At 60.0% G+C, this 27,283-nt stretch overlaps 1 protein-coding gene across 6 annotated transcripts in view; it reads left to right on the top strand.

The window, feature by feature from the left end:
- Positions 1-422: 422 nt before the first annotated feature.
- Positions 423-27,283, top strand: part of SMARCD3 (SWI/SNF related, matrix associated, actin dependent regulator of chromatin, subfamily d, member 3) — a 30,340-nt gene continuing 3,479 nt past the window's right edge. The window contains exons 1-5 of one of the 6 annotated variants that reach the window (XM_042927118.1): positions 423-489; positions 2,353-2,493; positions 24,252-24,463; positions 26,197-26,239; positions 27,094-27,216. In XM_042927118.1, the coding sequence (XP_042783052.1) occupies positions 2,455-2,493; positions 24,252-24,463; positions 26,197-26,239; positions 27,094-27,216 (417 nt within the window). In that variant the 5' untranslated portion in view covers positions 423-489; positions 2,353-2,454. Of the gene's footprint in view, positions 490-2,352; positions 2,494-20,861; positions 21,315-23,608; positions 23,949-24,251; positions 24,464-25,607; positions 25,652-26,196; positions 26,240-27,093; positions 27,217-27,283 lie in introns of those variants that run through there. The other 5 variants (XM_042927119.1, XM_042927117.1, XM_042927121.1 and 2 more) reach the window with 5 other exon arrangements.

Raw genomic sequence — 27,283 nt, 5'->3', positions numbered from 1 at the left:
GGCTTGTGCATAAAGGTAGGCGGAGGTGTCATCAGTCAGTGTCTGGCCCTGAACCTTGAGTGGAACCGAACCACCACTCCCCGCTCACTGCGCCCCCACCCCCCCCTTCCAGGGAGGTGTTTGTGTGTGTGCAAATGTGTCTGTGAGCCTGTGTGACCCAGAGCAGGTAATGTCTGCCGTCACTTAGGCTGCTGACCGTCTGTGTCAATCCGCGGGCGCGTAGGTGCATCTACAGACCTAAGGCTCCTCTGTGCACAGGCTGAGAATCACAATGAACTTGGCCGGGCGCGAGCGTGGCGATCGCACGTTCGCCTGGATGGGGCGACGCTGCCTGCTCTGATCCCTAACTCATTATTAAGCTCCTCGCTCTTTGCAGACGCTCCCTGCGCCTCCCCCGCTCCGGGCTGCAGCGGCGCAGGCGCCGGGCCGAGCCGAGCGCCGAGCGGGGAGCGGGCGGCTGTGCTCCGGGCCGGGGTCCCGGGGGAGCAGGTGAGCGACCCGCGCCGCGCGGCCCCCAGGCCCTTGCGGAGACGCCGCCTGGCCGCGCTGCGCCGGCGCCCCCGCCTTCCCTGCCTGGCAGCACCCGTCCTGCCTCTGTTGGCATCATCCCTCCTCCCCCCTGCCTGGCATCCCTCCTCCCCCCTGCCTGGTATCTCCTCTGCTCCCGCCTGCCTGGCATCCCTCCTCCTCCCTGCCTGGCATCCTCCTCCCCCCTGTCTGGCGTCTCCCCCTGTCTGACAGCCCCCTCCACCGCCCCCCCCCCCCCACCGGCCTCTCCCCATTCTCCTCCCTGCCTGGCATCTCTCTGGTCTCCCCCCCTGCCTGGCATCTTCCTTCTTATCCCTGCCTGGCACCTTCCCCTTACCTGGCGCCTTCCCCTTACCTGGCACTCCCCCTCCCTGCCTGGCATCGTCATCCCCTCCTCCTTCCCTGATCTCTCCCCCCACCCCTGACTCTCTTCCTCCCCCTGCCTGGCACCTCCCCCACCCCGAGTCGGGTATCTGTCTCTTCCTCCTCCCCCCTTCCTTGCACCTCTCCCATGGCTCCCATCTTACCTCCTCTCTAATACTCCCCCCCCCCCCCCAGCCCCGCCTGGCATCTTTCCCTCCTTCTGTACTTGGTTCCTTCCCATCCTCCCTCCACCTGCATGCCCCCTCCTTCTCTTTGCCTGGCACTCTCCTGCCTGGTACCTTCCTCTCCTCCCTCATGTCTGGCACCTACTCCTCCCCCTCGCCTGTCACCTCCTCCCTGCCGAGCATGTTGCCATCCTGCTCCTGCCTGGCACCCTCTCCCTCCTACCCACTCCCCTGCCTGGCACCTTCCCTCCTTCCCCTCTGCCTGGCACCTCCCCACCTCTCCCCTGCCTGGCACCTCCCCACCTCTCCCCTGCCTGGTACCTCCCCTCTTCCCCCCTGCCTGGCACCTTCCCTCCTTCCCCTCTGCCTGGCACCTCCCTTCCTTCCCCTGCCTGGCACCTCCCCTGTCTCCACTTGGCATCCTGCCTGGACACCCCTCTCCCACCCAGGCTGTCCCTCTGTCTTCAGCCTTCCTGTAAGGCACCTCCCCCCAGCCCTGAGCCAGTAACCTCTCTCCCAGGGGCATCTTCCTCCTCTCATGACCTGTCCTGCCTCCTCACACTTGTCAGAGTCGCCTCCTGGCCAACACCACCTATGTGTGACCCTGAACCGCTCTCAAGCCCCCCGACCCCATACCTATAGCACTGCCTTTTCCTCGTTCCCCACACCCCCCCTACTCAAGGACTCCAGTTCACAAAGTGGGTTCCGACGCCAGCCTGTGGCCTTCCTGCTTGTGCAGGAGGGTGGGACCAGGAAAGCTGTGCACCCGGGGAGAGGCCAGCATGAGCAGAGCGGGCAGGTCACGAACAGGCCTTCTCTACCTGCCCACCACCCTCGGACTCCCTCAGATGTCCCTGGGCTCCAGAAGCCATCCAGGTCCCATCCGGGCCTCCGGGTCGTGCCCTATGCCTCTGATGCCTGGCTCCCCCACTCCCCGTTCGCTGCCTGTGGCCACCCTGTTGTCCCCCAGACTGGCCTCCCCTGCCGGGCCTGGGTCTTGCCTGGGTTCTCTGCTCTGCTCTGTCCTAGCTCAGTCCTGCAAAACCTGGTCTCTGCCGACTGCTTCCTGCTCTCACACTGCTCCCACTTGCCTGTCACCTCCGTCCTGGTCCCTTTCTGCACACCTCCTGTTCTCTTTCTCAGACCTCCTTGTCACAGACTGTGGTCCACCCAGCTGGCCCCCTCAGACTCCCTCATCAGCCCTCAGAGGTCCATTTGGACTCTGCCTTTGGGGCTCAGGGTCTGGGCCACCCCTCCCACTGCCCTCTCCTTTCAGATTCTCCTCACAATGGCCCTTGGTGCTGCAGGTGCAGTGGGCTCTGGGCCCGGGCACCGAGGGGGCACTGGATGACTCCCCCGCTGCAGGACCCCGCCACCTATGACTCCAGGCCTTCAGCACCCACCCGCCGTGGTACAGGTAGGCGTTGCCCCCTCCAAACCCAGGAGCAGGAGCCCTGGGACCCCCCTGAGAGGTGTTGGCTCTTGGCCTCCAGTCTTACCCCGAGGCCGCCTCTTGGCACTTTGGCCCCGAGCCAGACCCGTGACAGTGCTTCTTGTCACCCCCTCCCACTGCTGCGGCCACTCCCCAGACCCTGGCGACATCTCCTTCCACCCTTCCGCCGCCTCTTCTGAGCGCCCTCACTTCCTGGCTCCCCGCTCCTGCCTTTCAAAGCCAGTCTGAGCCAGGAACCAGTGAGCCCGAAACCAGCTTTTGGTTCAGGTGAAAGTGGTCTGGGGCTCTGGTTTCTTTCACTTCCTCCTCACCCACAGACACGCTGCCCCACCTCCTCTGTGCTCAGCCGTGTGTGTGCTCGTGCACGCACATGCACACCGTGTGCACACACGCTCTCTGCTAGCTGGGAGGGGCCTGCTTCTGCCCGACACGCCGGGGCTGTAGAAAACGAATTCCGGACATGCGGTGGCCACCCTCTACACGGCTTCCAGAACCCCGGTGGGGGTTTGTTCCCGGCGGGAGGGGGTGGCTGCGGCAGCCTGTGGCGTGGCCTCAGTAGGTGGGCCTCAAGCGCACAGGGACTCCAGGCCCCCTTGCGCGTGAGTTGGACCTTCTTGAGCCTCCTCTTGGCAGAGCGCGAGGAGGCTGGCCTGGCTCCTGGCCCGGGAGGCCTGCGGTTCTGGTCTGAGTCCTTCCCGCCCAGCCCCCACCCGCCATTCTGGCCACCTCACCAGTGGGAGTCCCCTGTGACAGGCTGGGCGCCGTGGGGCCCTGGGAGTGTTAGGGACTTCGTCCCGGCCCTCAGGAACCATAATCCGGCAGGAGGAATGGACTTAGGGGGTCCCGAGGGAAGTGCCCAGCAGACAGCTCAGGCCTCAGGCCCGTGAGGAGGGGGAAGGCCTTGAAAGGAACAATTTGAAGTGGGCTTTCAGAGATCCAAGGGGGTGGGTGTAATGAGGGTGCCTTCCTCAGCTCCTCCGTCCTCAGAAGCAGCGGACGAACTTACTCTCCTGCCTGGGCTGTTCTGAAGGTCAGGGCAGCCCGTTCCCCTCCCCCCTTCCCCCCCCCCCCCCCGCCCCGCTTTGCCGCAGGCCCAGAACGGTGCTGTCACCGGCTGCCGGGGGAGCCTGGTGCTGTCACCCAGTGCTGGTCACTGTGGAAACAAATGCAATGCTGTGCAGGAAAGTCAAGCCCCCAAACAAAGGTCCTGCCCCTTGCCCCACAACCTAACCACTGCCTTGTGTTAAGCGTGGACCTGTTCCCCCAGCTAGCAGGGCTTGGCTTTTTCATGCAGAATCCTAAAGAAAAGGTGAACCCTGGTGCGTTTTCGGGGCAACTCTAAAGTTGTCTGAGGCTGTCTGAGGGTGGAGGCCTGCCTAGTAGATGGGGCTGATGGGGGGGGGAGCAGCTGGGGTCCCCGGGAGGTACACCACAGCCAGGTCCCCGCGTGGCGAGTCCTTGTACATCATGGCTGGTCTGGGGTACGCTGAGCTAAGCCCTAACGGGGCTCTCCAACAGAGAGAGCTGGGTTGTTCTAGACCCAGCCTGAAGGAGGTGATCACCCTGAAGGATGGGCCGTTGAAGAGGGGAGGCCTGAGAAGCTGGTGGGGGGGGAGGGTGGGAGGCTGAGTGCTCTGGGTACATCCTAGCAACACGTGGTCCTGGAGCAGCCCGGTCACAAGGAGAATTGAGGGTCCACCCTGAGATTCCTAGGGACTCGGGAGTCCCAGCCTGTCTAGGTGACAAAGGGGGTAAGGAGGGAGGTGCTGTGGGAAGTTTCTGGCGTTTTGTTTTAGAGTCACATTCAGCATGTGCTGTCCCAGGCAAGGAGCCGGCTTTGACGCTTGGCGGCTTGGGCACGTGCTGTCATTTGGATGCTGACAGGCCCCGTGCTACCGTCTAGACAGCACGGTCGGCACGAGCCCAGGCGTGCAAGCAGCTGGAGGCTGTCTTTGCCCCGAGCGCTGGCAGCGTGATTGCAGGCGAGAGCTCGTTATTAGCGAGCGTTAAGTGGCGGAGGTAATGAGCTGGAGGTGTCACCGGGAGGGGGTGTCCCGGGAGGAGGTGTCACGAGAGAAGGCTGGGTTACAGACACCCAGGATGAGTGAATGGCCCTCGGGTTTGGCAGGATTCGGAGGCCTCTCAGATCACCGCATCTGGTGGGCGCGCAGCTGAGGGACGCCTGGTGGGGGCCACGGCCGTGTCCCTGGTGTCCCCGTGCGGGTGAGGGGTGTGCAGACCCCCGGTCGCGGATGAGGACCCCGTGGGAGAACAGTTGCCCACCTCAGCCAGGCCCACTCCTTCGTTTGCTTCCCAAGCTGTGAAACCCATTTCTTTGTTACCTAAACTTACATCCGGGAGATCCGAGAACGTGTCTTACGAGCATGTGTCCCCGCTCATGCCTTTCCCGGAATTTGCACACTTGGATCATCTCCCGTGTCAGCCTTCTTTCCAGACTGAAGAACGTTCTGGGGCCTGGAGTGAGGAGCAGCATGCTGTGGGGAGGGGAGAAAGGCGGGGACAGGAGGACGCCGGAAGGTGGGCCTGTGTTCCACCCCACCCCAGAAAGGGTTGGAGGCAGTTTGCAAAGACACGCGTAGTGAGGAAGGCAGGACGTGGGGACCCGAGGGGCGGGAAAATGTGCTGCAGCCGCAGATAAGGTTAGCGGGCGAGACACAAGCCATGAGGCCCTGGGGCCCCTTCCGCGGTGGGAAAACAGGAGCACGGGTGTCATTCACGCTGCCCAGAGAACCAAACGCCACCGGCTCAGAGACACTGTGATTTGGGGCAGTGAGACCCCAGGAAGTCTCTCCCGTATGATGGCACGAGGGGGACACTGGGTGACCAGAGCTAAGCGATGTCCTCAGCAATACCGCAGGTTTCCCCGGGGCCCAGGCAAAGAGCGACACAACAGCGGGCCGCCATGTAAACATCGCTGATCGTGCTCGATCCCAGCCCGAAGCTAGCACAACCGGAGAAGTGCACTGCACACCTTCAGGTTACACGCTAATGGTCACAACATTTCTGAGAAGCATCCAGCAGCGGGGAGGTCTGTTTAAAATCGGGAATTAAGTCCAGTCACGTTCTTGGGGGAAGCGTAATATCCTTGCAGAAAAACAGAGACCTCCATCCGCACATATGCCCAGCAGGTGAGTTTGGGTACAGGGTGAGACCAGCCACACACCTTACGCCCAAGTCGCGAACCCACCGAGAAGGAGGCACGCGTGTCTGTTGCGGGCTAGAGAAGGAAGCTTGAACCTGAGGCCTGGATGTAGCGGGCGGACCCTACGCCCTAACTTGGGTTTGCTTACCTAGGGCATAGGAAGGTGCAGACGGGCTCCCTCGGGCCAGCGAATGCATCCACAAGGGAAGGACAGGCTGCAGGGGACGGCCCTGATGTCACCACCCCCGATCCAGGAGAGGAGCTTGTCCAGTAGATGTCAGGCCCCCACCTCATCAGGCAGGGAGCCCCTCCCAAGGAGAAGAGGCCTGGCAGAAGGGGTAAGATTGTTCCAGAGTCTTCTCTCCAGGAGAACAGAGTAGAAGTTTCCTGGTGAACACAAGAAGACAAGAACACAGGGTCCCCTCCACAGTGGGGGTGGGGCCGGCCATATTGCTGAAGCCCTCACCTGGGAGTGACATTTGACCCTCCCCCTTCCTTCTCTCTCTGTTGGAGCAATCACCTCATTTTATTTTATTTTATTTTATTTTATTTTATTTTATTTTATTTATTTTATTTTATTTTATGTCCTAGACACATCTCAATTCTGCCCACCCATTTCTCACGTCGCCACCCTAGTGGGGCCGCTGCTGTCTTCTGCCCGAACCACGGAGATAGACGCCTCAGTTAGCGCCACCCCCCCTTCCCCCTCCACCCCCGCTCAGTCTGGGCCCCTCCTCCCAGCCCCAACCCACCAAGGTGGCCAGAGCTTCCTGCAGCGCGGACCTGATCTCTTCTGTCTTCTGTCTTCATGGGCTTCCGGCACCTGCTGGCACTCAGGGCCTTCGCACATGCTGTTCTCTTTGCCTGCAACACCCTTCCAGCTCCCTTCACCTGCCTGGTTCTGTCCATCCTGCAAGTCTCCACTGGAATGCCACTTCTTCCGGGGAGACTTGCAACCCCCTTCCCCCAATTAGGCATCAAGTCCCACCTCCTTACATCTTCTAGCGTGTACCCCAAATTTAAATGATCCCTGGTAGTGCTCCTTCAAGGTACAGCCTGCATCTGTCTTGTTCAGCACAACGCAGAAAAACACTTTGTGAATGAATGAGGTGGGGACGTGGCGGGGAGGCGGCTCTGACCCGCTGATCTTGACATGACCCTGAGACCCCTTTGTACCATTAGCCCTGCCCTCTCTGCACCCCTACAATGCAGGGGTGGGCCTTTCCAGCCTCCCCACCCTGAGCTGCCGACACCTGAGCCGCTCTTGGCCCACAGCTGGGCAGTCCGTCTCCGAAAGGACCCGCTCGCCATGCTCGCAGACACCCCCCCATCTTTAGTGGTTCTTAAAGTGAGGAGAATCTTCCTGCCTGTGACCCTGGCCTTCTCCTTTGGAGTTACAGAGAATAAACCCCTTTCTACCTCTGTGACTTTTGGAGGCAGTTGTCCACACTCCCTGGGTCTGCTGTCAGGAACATCCAGGTCTGGCTTCTTCAAACGTCCCAGACTTGGGGGCTGGGCTCTGCCCCTTGCCAGCTGGGCTGATGTGGGCAGAGGCACTTAGTTCTCCGAGCCTCAGTGTCTCCTCTGTAAGGTAGGACCTGACTCCCCTTCTATAGAGATTCAGTGGGATGCTAAGTACTGAGCACTCGGGTCAAGATCCAGAACGCCGTGAATGCCAGAGAGCCCCTTGTCACCCTCTGGGTTAAAATGTGATGCTCAGTGCTGCCCTCCCCACCAGCACGTCTAGGTGTCCTCTGTAGACCCTGTGACCATGTCTCCCTTGGTTCCAGGCCCAGCTGGCCATTCTCGCTGCTGTTACACTGTCGGTTCAGAAAGGCCTGGAGCCAGTGAGAAGCCCCTGGGCCTTTCCTCCTGTCCGCCGAGAACCCCGTTCTCCCTGCTCCTGTATCTTGAACTCAGACGCAGAGTTCTCTGGTTAGCCTTAGCCCGGCTTCCCAGCCAGCAGCCCTCCATCCAGCCTGATGCCGTCTGCGTATTTGAGAAGCCTGCCTTCTTTACCTTTACGAAAGTTTTGAGCTGGAAATTTAAAAAAAGTGAGCCGGCAGGTGGAGGAGAGAGCGCTGTGGTCCTCTGACTCTCCCGAGCTGTGAGCAGATTTCTGATTCCCTCCCGGGTCAGCAGCTGAAGTCACAGTAGGGGCCCAAGGGGGTGGGCTTGGAGGAGGGCCCCTCCACCCCCCGCAGGGGGAGGGCAGCGGTAGGGAGAGGGGAAGCGGAGCTCCAGCTCGGTCTCCAGATCCCACACCCCACCCAGCAGGAAGCATTATTTTGCTTTTGCCTTCTCTTGCCTCAGTTTCCTCTCTGAGCCCCTACTCTGCCACCCCACCCCTATGTTACTCTCACCCCTTCCTTCGAGAAAAAACCATCTTAGATACCCTTTCGAAAAGTGCCCATTGCGGGGAGGTGACTGGGTGGCTCAGTTGTTTCAGTGACTGACTCTTCCTGGTTCATGGGTTTGAGCCCCCCATCGGGCTCTGCACTGACAGCACAGAGCCTGCTTGGGATTCTCTCCCTCCCTCTCTCTCTGCCCCTCTCCCCGCTCTTTCTCTCTCAAAATAGATGAACGTTTTTAAAAATGCCCTTTGGGTGGACCACAGCCCCACCAGTCCAGACTCCCCCGCCGCACCCCCCCCCAACAGCCCCGCCCCCCACTTCTGTCACCTGAGACCCCAGAGCAGCTCCCACAGGACAGAGGAGAGCCAAGCACACGAGCACAGAATACTAGCAACCGGTGTTGACTGAGAGCCTCTTGCAAGTTTTAGGATTTTTCGTGGTTCAGCTGATCGGTCCTCACAAGAGTGTGAGAAACTGAAACACAGTTTCATCGTGTTGGTGCAAGAGTCCCAGGTGGGGTCCGCCTGGCAGCGTCCCATGGGGGAGGAACAGCGAGGTGTGGCGTGACCCAAACCACAGTGACCCTGAAGGAGGCAAAGCAGCCAGCCCTTTCTATAGGCCCAGCACTGAGGCCCAAGGTCAAGGCTAGTTGTCCTGGTGCACAAAGCTCCCGCCCCTCATTTACATTAATTGCTGGGCCCCTGGGCGTTTAGAGTTTGCGACCCCTAAAATTGGGGGGGGGGACTTGGTGAATTGGAGAAACCCTGCCTCTTCAAAAAGGGACAGCCCCTGTTAGCATTCTCTGATTGTTTCCAATCAGAAACAATCGGTGCATCAGTGGGCTTGTGTTGCCAGATTTCCAGTTTTTTGAGAGATTTTGGAAATCTGGCTGTTGGTGTGAAATCTCTCAATTTTAAGATTTTAAAGAGCGTTTTTAAAAATTTTTTTAATGTTTATTTATTTTTGAGAGACAGAGTGTGAGCAGAGGAGGGGCAGAGAGAGAGAGAGAGAGAGAGAGAGAGAGGGAGACACAATCCAAAACAGGCCCCGGGCTGTGAGCTGTCAGCACAGAGCCCGATGCGGGGCTCGAACCCAGAAACCGTGAGATCATGACCTGAGCCAAAGTCAGACACTTAACTGACTGAGCCACGCAGGCGCCCCTTAAAAAGTGTTGAAGACACCTGTCTGCCTGCCCACTTTTCAACTTCCTCCCTGGGCTCCCCTCCTGCGGTCACCACCCACCTGGTACCTCTTCTAGCCCTCTGGCCCAGAGCCCTGAGTCAGCTTTCCAGCCCTGAGAACTCCATCGAGGGTCCCACCCTGAGAGACATTGCATTGAGCTGCGGTCACTTTAGACAACCTCTTGTCAACGATGAATTTTAAGCAAAATGCAAAGACGTTTGTTGAAAACTTGAGGGTTCTCCCCCAGGTAGAAACAGGGATCCCAATGACGTGTTGTGAACGGGAAGGACCACGGGTAGAATCCCCCTCACAGTTTGTCTGTGTTTTAAGCCCAGAGCAGTGGCTGGTGAGGGCATTCAGGGCAACTTTGACAACCAGCGGTGGCGGCTGGGGTGGGGGTGGGGGGCATTTGGTGAGCCGAAAAGAACACGACCTTGAGATCAGGACATGGCGGGTTTGAGCCCACCTTTGACTAGTTCTCTGTCTGGCTCTGAATCAGTCATTAGCCTTGTGTTCCTCATCTTTAAAATGGGTATAGTAGTGGCTCAGTTGGTTAAGCGTCTGATTTCGGCTCAGGTCATGATCTCAGGGTTCGTGAGTTCGAGCCCCGCATTGGGCTCTGTGCTGACAGCTCGGAGCCCGGAGCCTGCTTCGGATTCTGTGTCTCCCTCTCTCTCTCTGCCCCTCCCCACCTTGCACTCTGTTTCTCTCTCTCTCTCTCTCTCTCTCGAAAATAAACATTAAAAAAAATAAAAAATAAAATAAAATGGGTATAGTAATATCCAGCCCTTTAACTCCCTGGGATGTTGAAAGAACCAAATTAAATAACGCATACCGAACTATTTTGTAGGCTATGGAACTCCGTAAAGATGTACGTGTTCATTTGAAGGGGTTTGACAAAGTCTCTCCCAATATCTGGAGCGTGACACATAGACGTGGGCTGGACGCAGTAGTGTGCTGGTAAATATTTAACAACCGGCTCCTGACAGGGTGGGAAGGGGGAGCTGAAATCTGATTTGTACTATTTGCCAATTTCCATGGCATAAATACTCCTACCGCGGCCGATTTTAAACCAGCAACGTGACACTGTGGCACGTCACTGGATGTTACTATGATTGAGCCCATTTGCTGCCAATTGAAGACTAGCCTCAGAGGTTGTAGGCTGTCTGGAGAGAGGGCTTTGTCCTGGTGCCTGTCCTTTTCCTGAATAGTCAGCACTGACCCAGGTGAAGAGGGAAGGTCATGTTCAGGGATTTGTGAATGACACACAGCTGGACAGGATGACAGATACAGCGGATAACAGAACAGGGATTCGAAAGATCGCGAGCTAGAATAATGGGCTAATTCTTATAAGACGGAATAAATATAAGTATCTGTTCTTGAGTCCAAATAGGCAGTTTTACCAGCAGGGAATGGGAGACGTGCTTTGGCACAATGAGAGTAGGAAGAGAATTGGGGGTGGGGGGCACCTGGCTGGCCCCGTCGGTGGAGCCAGCGGCTCTTGATCTCGGGATTGTAGGTTCGAGCCCCACGTTGCAAAGCCCCAAGCTTTGCATGGCGTCGGCCAAGCCAGGGGACGTAAGGGGAGAGACCGGTGGCAGTTGGGACTGGCAGGCAGGCCACAGGAGGGCCCACACAGGAGTACTGAAAGCAGCGTTAGGGGGTGGATTCGTTTCCTAGGCTGTAACAAAGTACCGGGCTGGGCGGCTTAAACAATGGAAACGTATTTTCTGGAGGCGGGATGTTGAGATCCAGGCGTCAATAGGGTTTCGGGTCCTTCTGAGGCCGTGAGGGAAGATCTGGCCCGGGCCTCGCTCCTCGGCTTACAGATGGCTGTCTCCCCTGCGTCAGTCTTCCCTCTGTGTGTATCTGTCCCCGTGTCCCAGTTTCCCCTATTTTATGACACCAGTCATACTGGATTAGGGTCACCCTAATGACCCCATTTTAACTTGATTACCTCCGTAAAGACCCCATCGCCCAATAAGAACATATTCTGAAGGTGGGGGGATTAGGACTCCAGCAAATGAGTTCTGCTGGGGGAGACACAACTCAACTTGTGCCCGGGGGGAGGGGACCGCGAGGGCTGCCTTCAGAGTTTGGAGCTGCGTCTCATGGAAGAGAAAGAAGATGAGCTCTAGGTAGCCAGAGCATCCGGGTGGTGACCCAGGGTCGTGCCCACCGCAGGAGGAGCCAAGGTGTAATCCATCGGGCCCCGTGGCCACCGGGACGTCAGCTCCTCGCCTGGCTCTAGCTTTCCTCGCGTGGGGACGGGCAGAGCCAAAGGGGGCCTCGAGCCCCTTGTCCCCGCAGGTACTGCAGGCACTCACTGGCGCAACCCACAGCTGGCTCCACGGCCCCCTCCGCCAGGACCAGGATCACCCTCGGGCATGGCTGCTGCTGCTGGCTTCCCCGCCCCTGCCACAGGCCAGCCACCTGCGAGCCACGGCCCCTCTGCAGGGCCAGCTGGTGGGAGCTGAATGCCTCTCTTCCCCGTAAGGAAGCCCAGGGCTCTGGCGTGGGGCGTGCTGCTCCTGCACGCCCCCGACCCCTTGCCAGAGTGGCCGCTGCCCTGCGTGCAGGGGTGGACGTGAGCTTCTCACCATATGGATGCCGGCAGCCCCTCCAGCCCCGGGCCAGTCCTCCTTGTGTCCCGAGGGCCGAGGCTGCGTCTAGTGTCTATTGTGTGGCTGAGCCGCCCTTTGCACTGAACAGTCACACAGGAGATGCCCGCCAAGTGAGCGGCAGGACGGCAGACGAGGAAGGGGACAGGTGTGCGAGGAGGCCCTCCCTGCTTTTCTTCCAGATGCTTCCCTTGGCAGCTCTTAAACCTCAGCTTCTCCTGGCCCGGTGGTCTCCCGTAGAATTCTTAGGTGTGAATGCAGGTGCTTTGCTCCGTCTGGTGGCTTCAGAATGTTTCCCTGCCCTCCTTTCCTGCAGCCCTTTACCAAGTTTCTGGGCTGCACACGCAGGCTTCCCGTGTAAGACCCACCCTGCAGACTAATGCCACTTTCTGTGCTCAAGGAAGCTTCCGGTGGTTTGGGTGGAACCCAGACTCTTCACGGGCTCCCAGAGCCACCAGAATTAGCCACTGTGAATAATTGCCTGGCTGACTCCTCAGAGGTACCCTCCATGGTATGTGGGACGGTCCCACAGCTGGGGGGCTCTGGGGGCTCCCTGTTTTCACTACTCTCCCAACTGGGGGCTGTTCGACAGCAGGACCGCTAGGACCCAGAGATAAGGCAGAGCAGAGGCAGCCAAGCCCCGCAGGCTCGGGCCAGCTTAGCATCAGGAATCCAGTAATGGCAGCGATTACTTGTTAAGTGTGTCCTCTGTGGCAGGCGCCGTGCTGAATTCTGCACGTAACACGACCTCGTCTGAATCCTCACATCTACCGGTGAGTCAGGCGTAGGGCTCCCTGTCTTCAAGACAGGGAAAATGGAGCTCAGACGGGTCGAGTAACCTGTACAAAGTTACGGCCACCCAGTGGCTGAGCTGAGTGTGAACCCAAGACCATCCAGCTCAAGAGCACGGCTTCTCAACCCCGGGGCAACTTCACCCTCCAGGGACGAAGGCCGATGTTGGGAGATATTTTTGTTTGTTGCACTGGAGGGGGGCGGGGGGAGTGCTTTTAGAATTTATTGGATAGAGGCCAGGGATGCTACTGACATCGTATGATACATGAGACGGCCCCCACAATAAAGAATCATCCAGCCCCAAATGTCAATGGTGCTAAGGCTGAGAAGCCCTGTTCTTGGGTCTAAGCTCAGAGTAATCACACTTTGGTGCCTGCAGAGACCCCACCCAGGGCAGTGGGTTCAGGGCCTGGGGGAGGACGGGACCCCCGAAGAACGGGGACAATGGGTAGGGCAGTAAGGCCTCCCTGTCCCAGCCCTGTCCCAGGACAGACTAGGTGGCAATGGCCAAAACAAAAGCCCAGATCTGGGAGCAGGGGCAAGGGCATCAGGGCTGGCTGAGGGGCTACCCGGAGGGGGTTCATTATATGGGTGGGCTGGGCACCAGCTGGCCTTAATTACAAAGGATCCTCCTGGAAACGAGGCGTGGGCACCAAGAAGGTTCTGAGACCACTCCTTCCCTTTCCTCCCTTCTGCCCACTCCCTGGTAAGTGTTCATGAGGCCTCTCAGCCATCTCCACAGCTATTGAAGCCCAAGAGTAAAGAGGGTACCCTGTGTGGGGTCACGAGAGAGGCTGGGTCTAGCTTGGACTATGAAATCCTTGATCATAGACCAGCCTCAAAGACCATCTCCTGGTTTTAACATTTTTAAAAATTTATTATTGTTTTAATGCTTATTTATTTATTTATTATTTTCTGTATTTTGAGAGAGACAGAGACAGCACGAGCATGGCAGGGGCAGAGAGAGGGAGAGCATCCCAAGCAGGCTCCGCATGGTCAGCGCAGAGCCCAGTGTGGGGCCCGAACCCACAAACCACAACATCATGACCCGAGCGGAAACCAAGAGTCGGACGCTCAACCGACTGAGCCACCCAGATGCCCCGGTGTTTATTTTTGAGACACAGAGAGAGAGAAAGCATGAGCGGGGTCGGGGCAGAGGGAGGGCGCTGACAGCAGAGAGCCTGCTGCGGGGATCGAACTCACAAACTATGAGATCCTGCCCTGAGCCAAAGTTGGATGCTTTAACTGACTGGAAGCATGCCCTGAGGTGGCTAGGTGAAAGTTCTTTAGAAGCTTCTGTGTCTCCGTGAGGTGAGAAGCCAGGGCCTCAACTGGGAGCAGGAGCGGGGGAGGAGCTGGAGGTTGGAGGGGAGAAGATGTGGAGACTCGTGTAGGAAGCGGAGTGGGAAGGGGTGTGCGTGGACGAGGGACAGGGGGACGGCTGGGCAGCAGGAGGCCAGGTGAAGTTGGTGCTCCTGAACTGACAGCGAGACCTGGTCAGGGTGGCTGTGTGTCTTTCTCCAGCCACTTTCAGGTCCCGGGAACAGGGGAGGAGTTGGCAAAACTGGACCGAACACTTAAGTAAGAGAGTCAAGAATATGTATGTGCAAAGGATGTTAAAATGGTAAATTTTATGTTATGTGTTTTATCATTTAAAAAAAAAAAAGGATCATATGTAGCAGTCTCATTGTGATGAGGGGTGCAGGTCAGAGAAATGGACCAGCGGTTCCAGTGGAGTCACGGGCTTTGGGCATCAGGGAGCTGGGCAGAGTGAGCTGGAAGGAGACAGGGTGGCAGTCAGAGTGAGCTGCTTCGGACTGATAAGGGGGTGAGGGGCCGCTGGAGTGTCCAGACCCAGGAGGTGACCCTGGAACAGGTGGCTGAGGGAGGGTGGAGAATTTCCAGAGGAGAGGTGGCCACGGAGCGAGAGACCAGAGGTGTGGAAAGACCCCCCGTGAAGATCCCCAGAGAGCAGCAAGAACAGGACAGAGTCCGTGAGTGTCTCCGAGTGTCAGGGAGGGACAGCGAGCCAGGGGCTAGAGCCCTCGAGAAATGGGCACCAGACGTGGGGCAGATGCAGAGCCAGGGCTCTGGAAGCAGCTGCGAGGGGCAAGGAGGGTCCCTACCCACCCCGAGGCCAGTGGTAGGGGTGCTCTGGGAAAAATTCTGCCACCACAGTGGCAGTTTGGGGGGGAGTGGGTCCTGGAGGGCTTCTGTTACAAGAAAGCAAAGGCGATGTTCACAGAAGCGGCCAAGTGTATTGGAAAGTTTTTATCTGTGACAGACCGCGCAGTGGAAGGGTTCAGGTCGGGAACTGGGAGAAGAGGGGCTACACAGAGCCTTATGCAGCTGAGGGTACCGGTGAGGGGAGTCTGGGGCCTTCTGTGGTGCCTGACACGAGCAGGGAGAACACATCATGGCAGGAAGGCAGGTGCACTCAAGGCAGACCATGGGAGAGACAGAGTGTCGTGTGAGGAGGGGAGGGCATGGCTTTCTCAGCCCCCTCAGCCCCTGCACGGCCCACCCTTGACTCCTAATGGAGTTGAAGATACCTGGGAGACCAGGTCTGCGTGTGGCTTCTAGGCATGTTTTATCTACACAGTCCGTGCACGGTGGCATTTGGTTTAATTTCCCTGAAAAATTCTTTAAGGACATGAAGTTTTGTTTTGTTTTTGTTTTTGTTTTTGTTTTATTCTACTCAGTTTTCTTCACTCAGGTGACATCCTAGACTGCAAAATGCAGCGGTTCGCAGAAATCCCTCTGACCACCTGGGCAGAGTAGTAGCTGAGGCCTCAGAAGGTCCTCCGGCCGGGGGGGGGGGGGGGGGTGGGTAAGGGGCAGGACATTAAGCCACCAGGAGACTGTCCTGACACTGGGGTCATGAGGAAGCACTGAGTTCCAGGAGAGCGAGGAGAGGAGTCAGAGGTGCTGGGATGGGGCTCTTGTCTGCCAAGGAAAAGGAGGGCAGGAGCCTGGGAGCCATGGGGGTGTGAACAGGGCAGGAGTGATGGCTTCGGCCAGGCAGAGGGCACAGTGGGATGGGTGCGTTCCCAGGCCCTGGCTGGGATGGGCAGCTCAGGAGGCCGGAAAGGCTCGCCACTACCTGGAGTCTTAACAGCCTGCGAGTCCCGAGAACATGAATCCCTTGTTTTTGCCCCTGAATCTGCTAGACAGGCCAGTGTTGGTCCGGAGGGAGCTGGCTGGGGAGTGAGGATGCACCTCCCTACCACCTCACCAGGCAGAGCTGGCCCCATGTGGCACCCGCTAGGCTGCAGGGGAGTTACAGCACACCTCAGGATCCTGTATAGATACCTCCCCATCCTCCCCAAGATGGAGAGCAGGCCAGTGTGGCTCGTTTTTGTTTGTTTGTTTGTTTGTTTGTGTTGTTTTTTGCATAGTGCTATAAGCTGTTGGGCGTGGATGGCCCCAAGGGACCAATTTATGGCAGTCGGTCGTGAGGGGAGAGTGCAAAGCTGTCACAGATCCAAAATGTGCCTCCCTTCTGGGCTGGTGGGTGCTCAGGCCCCCGTGACCCATCTCTCCACCCCTCCTGTGGCCGGCAGTTTCAACATGCTGATGTTTGCAGTTATCGTGTGTGAGGTGTAGGTGGGGGTCAGAGAGGGGGCCGCAGAGCACCCCATTAGACTGACGAAACCCCCCGCGTAACAAGAGAGGAAGGACTCAATCATGCCACTTACCTTTCTCGTACACCTGCTAACTGAGCAGGACCCTGGGGACCCGGGCAAGGCCTTGCCCTGCTCCCAGGAGGCTGACTGCACAGTGGTAAAGGCTCAATGGCAGTGTGAGTGACAAGGACCAGGTCTCACCTCGGGTTAACACCTTTGGTTAAATGGTGTGGGCCTATTTCTCTCTGTTTCTGTCTCCCTCTCCTTCCCGCCTGGTCTGCCTTGGTTCCTGTCTCTGTCTTACAGAATCCTTGGATTTCAGGGCAGGAAGGCCCTAGGAATCATCTGCCTATGCCCCTCCTTTTACTCCCGAGAAAGCTGAGGGGCAGGGAGGTAGAACAACTTGCCCAAGGTCACACAATTATCTTGGTGTCCTCGTTTATCTTTGTTTTTTGTGTGTGTTATGTTTTTTGCTTCTTTCTATCATATTTGTCTTTCTTGCGTGTGTTTGCAAAACTGACACGGAAAGGCAAAGTCACACAAAGAGACAGAGGGCCCCCTTGATAGTAGCAGGGGGTGTCCAGCCACAGAAACATTCTCGCACAAAGGGAGAGGCACCCAGCGCTGCTCTGGCCTGGGAAGAGTAGTGGGGGCAGCCTGGAGGAGGAGGATCGTGCCACGAGACATCCCGGGCCTGGTCCGCCCCTGTCCGGTCAGCTGGCTGGGAGAAGTTCCTCACCAGAGGTGGGGGGTTAAGGTGCAGGCTCCCCTCCACCCGTCTCTGGGGACTGGGCCTGGCCCCAAGGTCTAGCAGGGGTTCCTTGGGGGCCCGGGATTGAGGCCAGGCAGGTAGGCTGGGTCAGAGCCCCCTCTGGGACCCCTGCATGTCCTGGGTTTAGTGACCAGAGGAGAAGGTGGGAGCTGGTTAGCAATGGGCCAGAACACAGAGATCAGAGGTCCTTAGCCTGAGAGCTCCAGGTGGGCACTTTCCGTCTGTCTGTCTGTCTGTCTCTCTCTCTCTCTCTCTCTCTCTCTCTCACACACACACACACACACACACACACACACACACACACACACAGGCTCATGCCCCAATCAGTGAGGGTAATATTGCTGGGGGTATACAGAAAAGGGGACAGCGGAAAGAGGTCTCTCCCTTCAGTCTGATTTCCTTTGTTCCTCCCTCGCCTTCCTCCCTCTCCCCTTCCCAGCTCCCCTCCTCTCCTCCTAGCCTCCTTCTTCCATCCTCCCTCCCCGGCCCCTCCTCCCCCTCCCCCCAGAGCCGGGTCCCCGTAACAGGACTTCCACCGAAGGCGGGGAGGGTGGGACCAGCGGGCTCGGGCCTCAGCCTCGCTGCCCATCTTCCCGCAGGGAAGGAGTTAAGTCTCTCCGCTGCATCCCTCCTCCCTCCTCCGCCTCCCCCGCCGCCACCGAGTCCTGCAGCCAGGCCCTGGGCTGACCTTCACCGGGAGGGAGGCCGCAGTGCGCATGCCCGGGCCGGCTCCCGTCCGGCTCCCGCCGCTGCCCGGGCCCGGGGCGGGCGAGGGCGAGGGCGGGCGGCCGCGGGCCGGGACGTGCCCCCCGCGCCCCGCCGCCCTCCGCTCCGGCGCGGTGGAGGGGGGCCGCCGAGCCCGTCCCGCCGGCCGCGGCGCATCTCTCCCTGAGCGGGGAGAGGCGCTTTGCCATTTGGTGCTGGTGGTGCTTCGGAGGGAAGGAGAGATGGGGGGACGGCAGGGGGGACTCCGGCTCCGCGCCGCAGGGCGGCCGCCCTCTGCCCGGACACGCGCACGGTCTGCCCGGAGCACGGCCTGGGCCGGTCGGGCCGGGGCTAGGGGCCCGGTTGGGCTGGGAGGAAGGCCCCCTGCCAGCTGGAATCGGGGCTCTCCCGGGGCCTCCACCTCCCCCGGGCCGGGCCAGAGGCTGTGGCTGTGGCCGTGGCGCTGCTGAGCGCTCTTCTGGGGCTGAGCAGCTGGGGATCCTGGCCTTTGTGAGATGCGAGTCGGGGCTCCGGGCACCCACACCTGTGCCTCTGCTGTCTGGTCTGAAGGCTCCCCGCCCCGGGTCCGCACACCTAGGGTCGCCTCCGTAAAAGCAGTAGGCCAACGTGCCCGCTGGCCCGCGCCTGGGCAATCACATCTTGTGAGTGGGCTGGGAGGAGGTCAAGATGTGCCTGTGCGTGCAAATCCGTGTGGTTCCTTGTCCCTCCAGCGTTTGCACTCATGTGTGTGGCCCGAGGGGCCTGTATGCATTATGTATCTGCTGTCTGTGCTGGCATAAGGGTGTCTCCCAGCGAAGCGGCTGGGGGAGCCGGGGCCGGTGCTGGGGTGGCTCAGGAGGGAGTCATCTTTGGACTTGGGTGACACTCACCACTTCTTGGGTACCACCAGGGCCCTTGGTCTGACCACCTCCTGCAGTCTCCCCCACCACCAAGACCAGTCCCCTCCCCAATGCTGGGCATTCCCTCTGTCCTTCATATCCCCCTCAAACTTAGCTGCCCGAGCTGGGGTGCCTGTCAGCCTCTTTGCTATCTTCTTGCCCCAGAAGGCCTCTCTGAGAGTTGAGAACTCTGAGCTTTACACAGAGCCTAAAGGTGACTGCCCCTGCCCCAGTCCCCCAGAACCTCTAAGGTCTGGGGTCTCACATGCCCGTGCGGGAAGCACCCACAGTGGGTGGGGGTGCCCATGGAGGCTCACACCTTCAGGTAGGTGGCAGAGTGTGAGCTCCGTTCACTGGCCCACTGGGCTTCGGGTGGTTGCAAGAGTTAGCAGGCATTTGATCGTGAGCCCCTGTGTCCCAGCATGGGGGAAGGTAGCAGGACGTAAAGACTGGATCCTGATGTCAGGGGACCACATTTGGGAAGCCAAACCTACCGTCTCAGACGCTGGTCAGGCAGGTGCCAGTTCACAGCATAGCATCGATGGCAATGGGCATTCAAAGAAGAGAAAGGTTGGTGCGCAGGAGTGGAACTAGGGAAGGCTTCCTGGAGGAGGTGGGGCCCATGCTCAGCTTTAAAGGATGAATGTGATCTGGACAGGCAGAGGAGCAGTAGAGGGATTCTGGGCAAAAGAACAGTGTGGGAGCAGAGGCTTAGAAATGGGAATGAGTGAGGGGTTTCGGACGTTAGTGGACAGACTGGTGAGTCTATGGGGGAGGCTGGGTAGAGATTTGGTAGGAAGGGGATATCTAGGTCCCTTGTTAAGCCAGCGGTAAAGGAAGGTTATCCTGGACCACTCTGGCCTTTCAGGAGATTGACAGTGGACACCTGAGTGGACAGTGACAGGCAGGAGCACAACCAGGGTCCTAGGAAATCAGGCTGCAGGCAAAAGGGCTCTCCGGGCAGAACACTCCCTTGGTTCTTCGTCTGACCTCTGAAGGCATTTTGAAGGGGTTGAGGATCCCCGAGTGTAATTCTGGGCCTTTAGGGTGTAACTTCAAATAAGTTGTCCAACAAATTCCCCCCCGCATTTCCCTGCCCTCACCTGGCTTCTGGCAGTGCAGCCCCTAGAGGCACATAAACTTGACCCACTGTCGTCCCAAAGCCCTTGGGCTCTTTCTCCAGAAGGAGGAGAGAGGGGCGTGGCCTTTGGGGGCAAGGGTGGTGCTGTGGTTCCCAGCCTGGTGAGCTCAGGATTTGTCCCTCCTGTTTCCTGTCCCTCCTTCGCCCCAGGGACTGCCAGCTCCCTCCACACTGCCTCTTCTAGGGCTCCCTCAGAATCCCACACTCCCCGGGCTTTCTTTGGGGCCTGGAGGCTGGCCCTGCCATACCCAGTAGCCCCAGCGCCTCTGGGTCCCCTACCCCCACCTCATGCCCCATTCCAAAGCCACGAGGCCCACCTCGCCTCGTTCTCTCTGCCCATCCACCCAAGCACCCACCCCAGCTCCTAGCCTCCCCTCTCATTCTCTCTTCCTGTTCTCATGAGTCCCATCCACCTCCCTTTTCCGAAATCCTTCCCCCATTGCCCTCGCTTTCTCACATAGAGACAAACAAAGACTCACATCCCCAGAAATAGACTCACACGGAGCTGGAAGGCACAGGCCATGTCCTGCCACACACGCACCCACAAGCGCGCACACGCACCAGAGGCTCCCGAGGAGGGAGGCACACAGAGAAGGCGTTTGTCTGTGCACGCACGTAAACAATCACACCCACAGCCACCGAGCCGTGCCCACACAAGGGTGCAGACACACACACACAGCGGGCGAGACAAGGGCGCACACATCTGTGGACGCGAGGGGACACCGCCTCCCCGGGCACACCCACCACTGACGGCCTGGTGCAGGAGGAAGGCCTCCTCCGGGCTCCGGTCTCCCCCCCCGCCCCCCACCCCCGGATTCCTTCCAGCGAATGTTTCCCTACTTGGCCTGCCAGGTCTCTGGGGAAAGGGCCTCAGAAATGCAGCAGGAGCCACTTGGGGGAAAGTTGGAACTGACTGTTCCCTGCCTGGCCGTGCCGGCGAATTCCCTAACCGAGAAACTATTTGTGGCGAGAGCCCGGGTGGCCGGCGAGCCCCCCGCCACCTCCCCTCGCGTCCCCTCCCCGCGCCGCCTCCCCGCGGGCCCTCGGGCGGCCTCGGGCTGCAGTGCCGCTGCCCAGCGCCCGCGAGCCGGGCTTGCCGGCGTGCCTCGCCGCTTATCTGCGCTGTTTGGACAGCGAGGGTTGGAAAGGCAGGCGTTTCTGTCCCCGCCGAGTCAACAGGCAGACCCCGGGCCGCCGGACTATTTCTGTCTTATCAGTGCAGGAATGCGGCAGCCGCGGCGGCGGCGGCGGCGGCGGCGGGCGGGCGGCGGCGGCGTGGGCCGTGGGCCGTCAGGGCAGCCCTGAAGGGGCCCCCTCCCCACTCCGCTCGAGTAGAAGTGTGAGAGAGCCCAGCAGGACTCAGAGGGGAGAGTTGGAGGAAAAAAAAAGGCAGAAAAGGGAAAGAAAGAGGAAGAGAGAGAGAGAGTGAGAGGAGCCGCTGAGCCCACCCCGATGGCCGCGGACGAAGTTGCCGGAGGGGCGCGCAAAGCCACGAAAAGCAAACTTTTTGAGTTTCTGGTCCATGGGGTGGTGAGTGGGGGAAAGTTAGCGGGGGAGGGTGAGCGAGCTGGCTCGGGCTGAATGGAGGGATGATCGGGAGGGGCCGGGAGGGGGCTCCCGCTCTCCCACCCCTCCGGCAGGGGCGCCGCGGCCCCGCGGCCCAGCCCCGGGACTGTGCCGGCGCCCTGGCACTCGAACACGTCGTCAGGCGGCGGGCCGGGGATGGGTGCCCGGGCGGGGACGGGAGGCGTTTGCATGGGTCCTTGTCAGGGGCTGGGGGTGGGACTTGGGGACTGTCCCCCCCCCCCCAAGTGGGGGGGGTTCCCCTCCATACCAGACGTGTTGTCTTCGGTTCTCTGCCTGGTGGGCCCAGGTGTTCCCCTGCCCCCCCCCCCCCGGGTGGGGGTGGGGGACATGGCATCGGGTAGGCTGGGTTGTCTGCCCATCCGTTGGGACAGTGTCTCTCTGTGTCTCCGAGAGCAAGGAGCAGGTGACCCTGGAGGCACCGTGAGCGGGAAGCTCTCTAGCTGAACAACCTCTGCATCCTGGCAGGAGGGCTCTGGGGCTTTGCTGGTTGGCCTCTGCCCACGGGGGTCAGAGAGAGACCCTCTCTAGGGACAGACCCCAAGTTAAGGGGTCTGAGGACCCCCTTGGCAGACTCAGCCACCAGAAGCTCATGTCCTTAATGCCTCAAAGGTGTGAAGGAAGGGCTGGAGTCAGGGATGTGAGGCCTAGAGACCAAAGGGGCGGGCCAGCACGGTCCTGCCACCAGCCGACTTGGAAGGCACACAGGGAACCTGAGGGAGCCCAGGGTGACCTGAGGGATGGGACCTCAGGCTGAGGCAGCAGGAGCCAGGTTGGGAGCCATGTGGAGGGCGGTGGAATGGGAGAGGCAGGGGCTGTAAGACTTGGGATGGCTACCGGGGTTGGGTTGGAGTTGGGTACAGAGGAGTCAGTCAGGTTGCCTATGGCCAACTTTGGTTGTGACCCGAAAGAAGGCACATTCTCAGTGAGGAAGGCCAGAGTCCCTAGGGTCTTGGCCCTTTGTTGGGTGGCCCTGGTAGCTAGTGCAGCCCTCTGGGGGCTCTGGAAGTTTCCCTCTCAGGGCCTCTTCAGCAGATCAGCAAGTATCGCTGGCCTTGAAGAATGGGAGAGCAGCTGATTGGGTGAAGGGGGTTTCGCTGGGGCCGCCTGTCCTCCAGTCCCAGAGATCCCTGGGGCAACTTCCCAGGGGGGCCTGTGTCTCTCAGCTGAGTGCCAGTCCAGTCTTGCTGCTTGGGGGAGTCCCTTTAAAAAAGGCCCATCCAGGAGAGAGAGGGGATATACATGTGGATTTTTTTATTTGGCCAACTTAGAGCTTCAGTTCTTGGGTGGCTGTGAGTCCCTCTGCTCCACTCCCTGTAGTCCATCTATGCTGGTGGGGCTGGGCCTAGGCTCCATTCTGGGCCACCCACTCTGGAGATATGAGTGACAGGGTCAGGTGGGGTGGGGGAGGCAGACACATGGACAGGCAGTTTGCACTGTGGGAGAGACGGACAGGGACAGCTGGCTGGCCGGGCGTTAGGGTTAGACACGGAGAGGGCACGGCGCAGGGCAAGAGGGACAGAAGGGAGAGTTGGCAGTTAGAAGGAATTCACCCAGCTCCGGCCTAGGTCTCCTCCTTGTGCCTGGAGGCGGGGGGAGGGGGGGCATCTGCACTCCAGGGGGCAAAGTGCGTGGCAAGTAAATGGTAACGGGCACAGGGGCCGCATCCCTAGTTCCCTCGTCTTCCTGCTCGCTTGGTCCCCATCATGCCCACCCGCCATTTGACAGCCCCTCTGGCCTTCCCCAATCCCTCTTCTGGAATCGGGACAAGTGGGATTTAAAAAGTCTGTAAAACACTTCACTTAATGAACTTGGATCTCATCTACATCCCATCTGAGGTGGCAGGGGAATACACCTGCCTCATCTTGGCTCTCCGTGGCTTCCTTGGAGCCCTGACCCCTTCCTACCTCACTGGGGAAGGGGAAGAAGCAGAGGTGTTCTATAGGATGGAAACATCTCTGGTAATCCAGGCGGACAGGAAGGGGGAGATGGGTGTAAGAGGAAATGCCAGTGCCTTTGAGCTATCCAAGCCCTCTGGGCAGCCCACCTCCAGCCCAGCTGCCTCCTGTCCTCTCCTAGAATCCTGGCAGGGTGTGACCTCACTGCCTCCGGTGGCCTCCAGCCTCCACCTTGGGAGCAAATTATGGGGGGTGGGGGTGGGGGTGGGCTAAGCCTTCCAAGCCCCTGGGTGTGGAGGCTTGGAACCAGCCAAAGGGGGTGTGGGTTGGGGCTGAGGGGCCAAAAGCAGGGGCCCAGAGGGAAGAGCTGGCTTCGATGGGGAGGGCGAGTGCGAGGCAGGACAGCCCAGGGGGTGGACGAGAAGCAGAGTGGAAAGGGGGGCCAGAGGTCCCAGCAGGGAGCCGGGCCTCGAACCCAGACGAGGCTGCGGAGAGCGAGCCGCCCCGGCCCCCCGCGGGACACGGCAGTTCAGCGCCGCCTTTGCCGGGAGGAGCTGCGTGACCTTGGCTAGGTCGCTTTTCTCCTTGAGCCACGGTTGCCTCATCCGTCAAGTGGGGATGGAAGGACCCCCCTCAGTCTGTCTTGCAGAGGAGCGCGTGGATGTGAACATCCGCTGAAAAGGTTGAGAGGCGCCATTAATATTCATTTTCGCGGCACCTTCCGCAAATCCGAGGCTGGCGATGCCCGGTGCCGTTGCCTGGCTTCAGTTAGCTTCCTGCAGCGAGACGCAAAGCCCCCTCCGCCGAGCCGCGCGGTGGCGGCGCCCCTGCCCCTCCCACCCCTCGCTCACGCTGGCGGCATCAGGGTCACCGGCCGGGGGGCTCGGGGTGGGAGAGACGCGGCTCACCGCGCCTGGAACCGGGGCCCTGGTCCGAGCGGCGGGCGCCCGTTTCTGCTTCACCTCCGTCCCCACCCCACCCCCAGCGCCCCGGGATGCCGTCTGGAGCCCGGATGCCCCACCAGGGGGCGCCCATGGGCCCCCCGGGCTCCCCGTACATGGGCAGCCCCGCCGTGCGACCCGGCCTGGCCCCCGCGGGCATGGAGCCCGCCCGCAAGCGAGCAGCGCCCCCGCCCGGCCAGAGCCAGGCCCAGAGCCAGGGCCAGCCGGTGCCCACCGCCCCCGCGCGGAGCCGCAGGTGAGTGGGGCCCAGCGCGGAGGGGGCGGGCCACGGGACCCCGGGGACGGGGTGGGTGAGGCGCGAGGCTGGAAGGAGCGAGGAAGAACGGGCAGCGAGGGACGGGCCGTCCTCGGTGGGATGCCCTCTGGGGAGGTGGGCTGAGGGGGCACCGGTCTGGTTCCTTTGTGTGCCCACCGCAGGCGCGGAGGCCGCGGCCGTCGCGCCCTCCGCCGTGTCACCTGCTCGGTCCCTCTCTCCACCCCTCGTCCCCAGGTTCTGGGAGATGCTTCTGTCTCCGGGGTGGGGGTGGGGCTGGCGGCAGGACTGAGGGCTGAGCTTCAGGGACTGTGTTCCTCCAAGTGTGGCTGTCCAGGGCACCTTCCTCAGTCCCCCGGCTGGACTGCTTAAAAAGCCCCGCTCCAGATACTGTGAATGCGACTCTCTGGCCAGGGGGGTGGAGCCTGGGGATTTGTCCTGTGGGTGGGTGGTCTTCCCCCGGTCCTGCTCTCAGGTGATTCTTAGGGCCTCAAGGCTAAAGAGCTGCCCCGATCCGCCGTCTGGACCAGGTCTACCTCTTCATCGCCAGGGGCCAGCCCATTTCCCCGTCTGAGCCAGCTGGTGTCACCCCAAAAGCCCCTGCTGGTGTCTGGCAAGAGAGATGCCCCTCTGGGTTTCACTATTTAACCAAACACACATGCTTCCCTTTGCACACCAGATGGAGTCCTATAAAAGGAGTAATACGGATCTTACCTCATTATTAAATATTTTTTACACATCAAGGAGAATTCACCATTTATAGGAATCCCGTGATGAATTCTTTTGCAACGTGAATCATGCTCTTACACAGTACGCGCGTTCCTGGTTTGTCTTGTATGAACGGAGAATTTCACGTAGACCGTTTCTTCAAAACAAATCAGACCTTTTGTGATAGGTGCTTACCTGGCCTTAGAAGAGGTTTTTGGACAGGAGGAGGCAGCGATGAACAAACACCACGCAAGGGCGGTACGGAGCCGTCCTCCGGGCTGAGTTCTAATCTCAACTCGCCAAGGATTTCCTGGGGTGCTCTTGGGAATCAGAAGCAGCTAGCGGGTCAGGAAGAGTCCGTGTCCCCGCTGCCACCCCAGGTTCAGCCCGCAGTCGCACCCCACAAGAGAGCACTCTCTCTCTCCGGATCCCTATGGGGCTGTTTCTGGAGCCTGTTGGCAGGTGATCCAAGGGCATGAGCACTCCCTGCCCATCAAGCCCCTTCCAAGCCCAGGGTGCCAGGGGTACAAGTCCCCCCCCCCCCCAGCTCAGCCTTCACCTCCTGTTTCAGGGATGCGGGAGCGTGTCGGGGGTCCCCTCCCTCCGAGCTCAGGCCACCTTGGACTGTGCACCCCTGCTTCACAGAAAGGGAAAGTCCTCAGAATCCCTCCTCCCTCTCCTCTGTCCTCCCCCTCTCTAGCTTTTCTCAAACACTTTTGCAGCTGCCCCACCCCCACCCCTCCTAAGTCTAAATTTCTCTGGCCTGCGGGTGTGGTGGGGTGGAAAGGGGCTCCCGGGCTAGAGAAGGGACGGGACCGCGTCTGCTCCCCGCAAGAGGACTTAGCGCCATGCCAGACCCACTGCCGTCGCCCCTTGGGCGGGCGGACAAGCGGGCTGTGGGAACCCCAGCTAGGCGGGTGGAGATGTCGGGATAATTTAGCAGGTGGCCTCGTTACTCCCAGATCTGTCGCCATGGTAACCTGGTTTTTTCTTTAAAAAATGTACAGTGCCAAGAGGAGGAAGATGGCTGACAAAATCCTCCCTCAAAGGGTGAGTGCCTTTCACAGCAGCCCCCAGCCCACCCCCCCCACCCCCCCGCCCCGTTGCTGCTCTGCCTCCTCTCCCCCCACCGCCCCCCTCCCCACCCTGGGCCGCTTCCCCTCCCCCCTCAGGAGCAGAGCTGCAGCGGCCCAGTCACTTCCACTGTTTGTTTAAAAAGCTCATTAAGAAGTGGGGCTCCCTGGCCAGAGGGAGGGGGTGGGGCGGAGGGAAGGGGCGGAGCCATGGGGGGAGTGGGGGGGGCAGCGTCCTGGGCCCCGGGGCGCAGTGGACTGAATTCCAGCGGGTCCCCGGACATAAAGGTGTGGGACAAAGAGGGCACAAGAGCTAGGGGACCAAAGGCTGGCGGAGGAGTGGAGGGAGCGGAAGCATCAGAAGTGAACCCAAGCCAAGCTAGGTGGGGGGGGGGGTTATGGTTGAGACGCCAGGTGGAGTGACAAGGTGAGGCACCAGGGCAGAGGCAAGCAGCCACGTCCTCTGTCCCAAGGACCCCAGGGTTCTAGCCACTTTGCAGACACCCAAGGAAGGCCCAGAGGCCACGTGACAAGGGAAAGGATGAGGAGGTGAGGCCCTAGTGGCTGGGCTCCGTGGCCGCTCTGGCCTCCCCTAGTGAAGAAATGCAGGGACCTCTCTAGAGGGAGAAGCCGTTTTTTATGCTTAGATGTCCAGGTCCTTTCTGCTGGATGTGCAGTCCCGGGGAGAGGTCCCTGTTTGCACTCTCAGAGTTCCGTGCCCTGAGCCTGGCCAGCTCTCCTCGACGCTCTTTGCTCTTCGTACCCTGGGACCGCGTGACAAGCACGGTCAGCCTCCAAGGTTGGCTGAGCCCCTCGCTCCTTCTCTTGCAGATCCGGGAGCTGGTCCCCGAGTCCCAGGCTTATATGGACCTCCTGGCATTTGAGAGGAAACTAGATCAAACCATCATGCGGAAGCGGGTGGACATCCAAGAGGCTCTGAAGAGGCCGATGAAGGTGTCTTGATTTGGGGGCAGGAAGAGGGCTTTAGGCCCTGTTGTAAGAACGGAGAGCGGGACTGCCC

This window comes from Panthera leo, chromosome A2 (genome assembly GCF_018350215.1).
Source record: "Panthera leo isolate Ple1 chromosome A2, P.leo_Ple1_pat1.1, whole genome shotgun sequence".
Lineage (NCBI taxonomy): Eukaryota > Metazoa > Chordata > Mammalia > Carnivora > Felidae > Panthera > Panthera leo.
The sequence above is the reverse complement of the archived record's forward strand: the minus strand, read 5'-3'. Positions and strand labels throughout refer to the sequence as shown.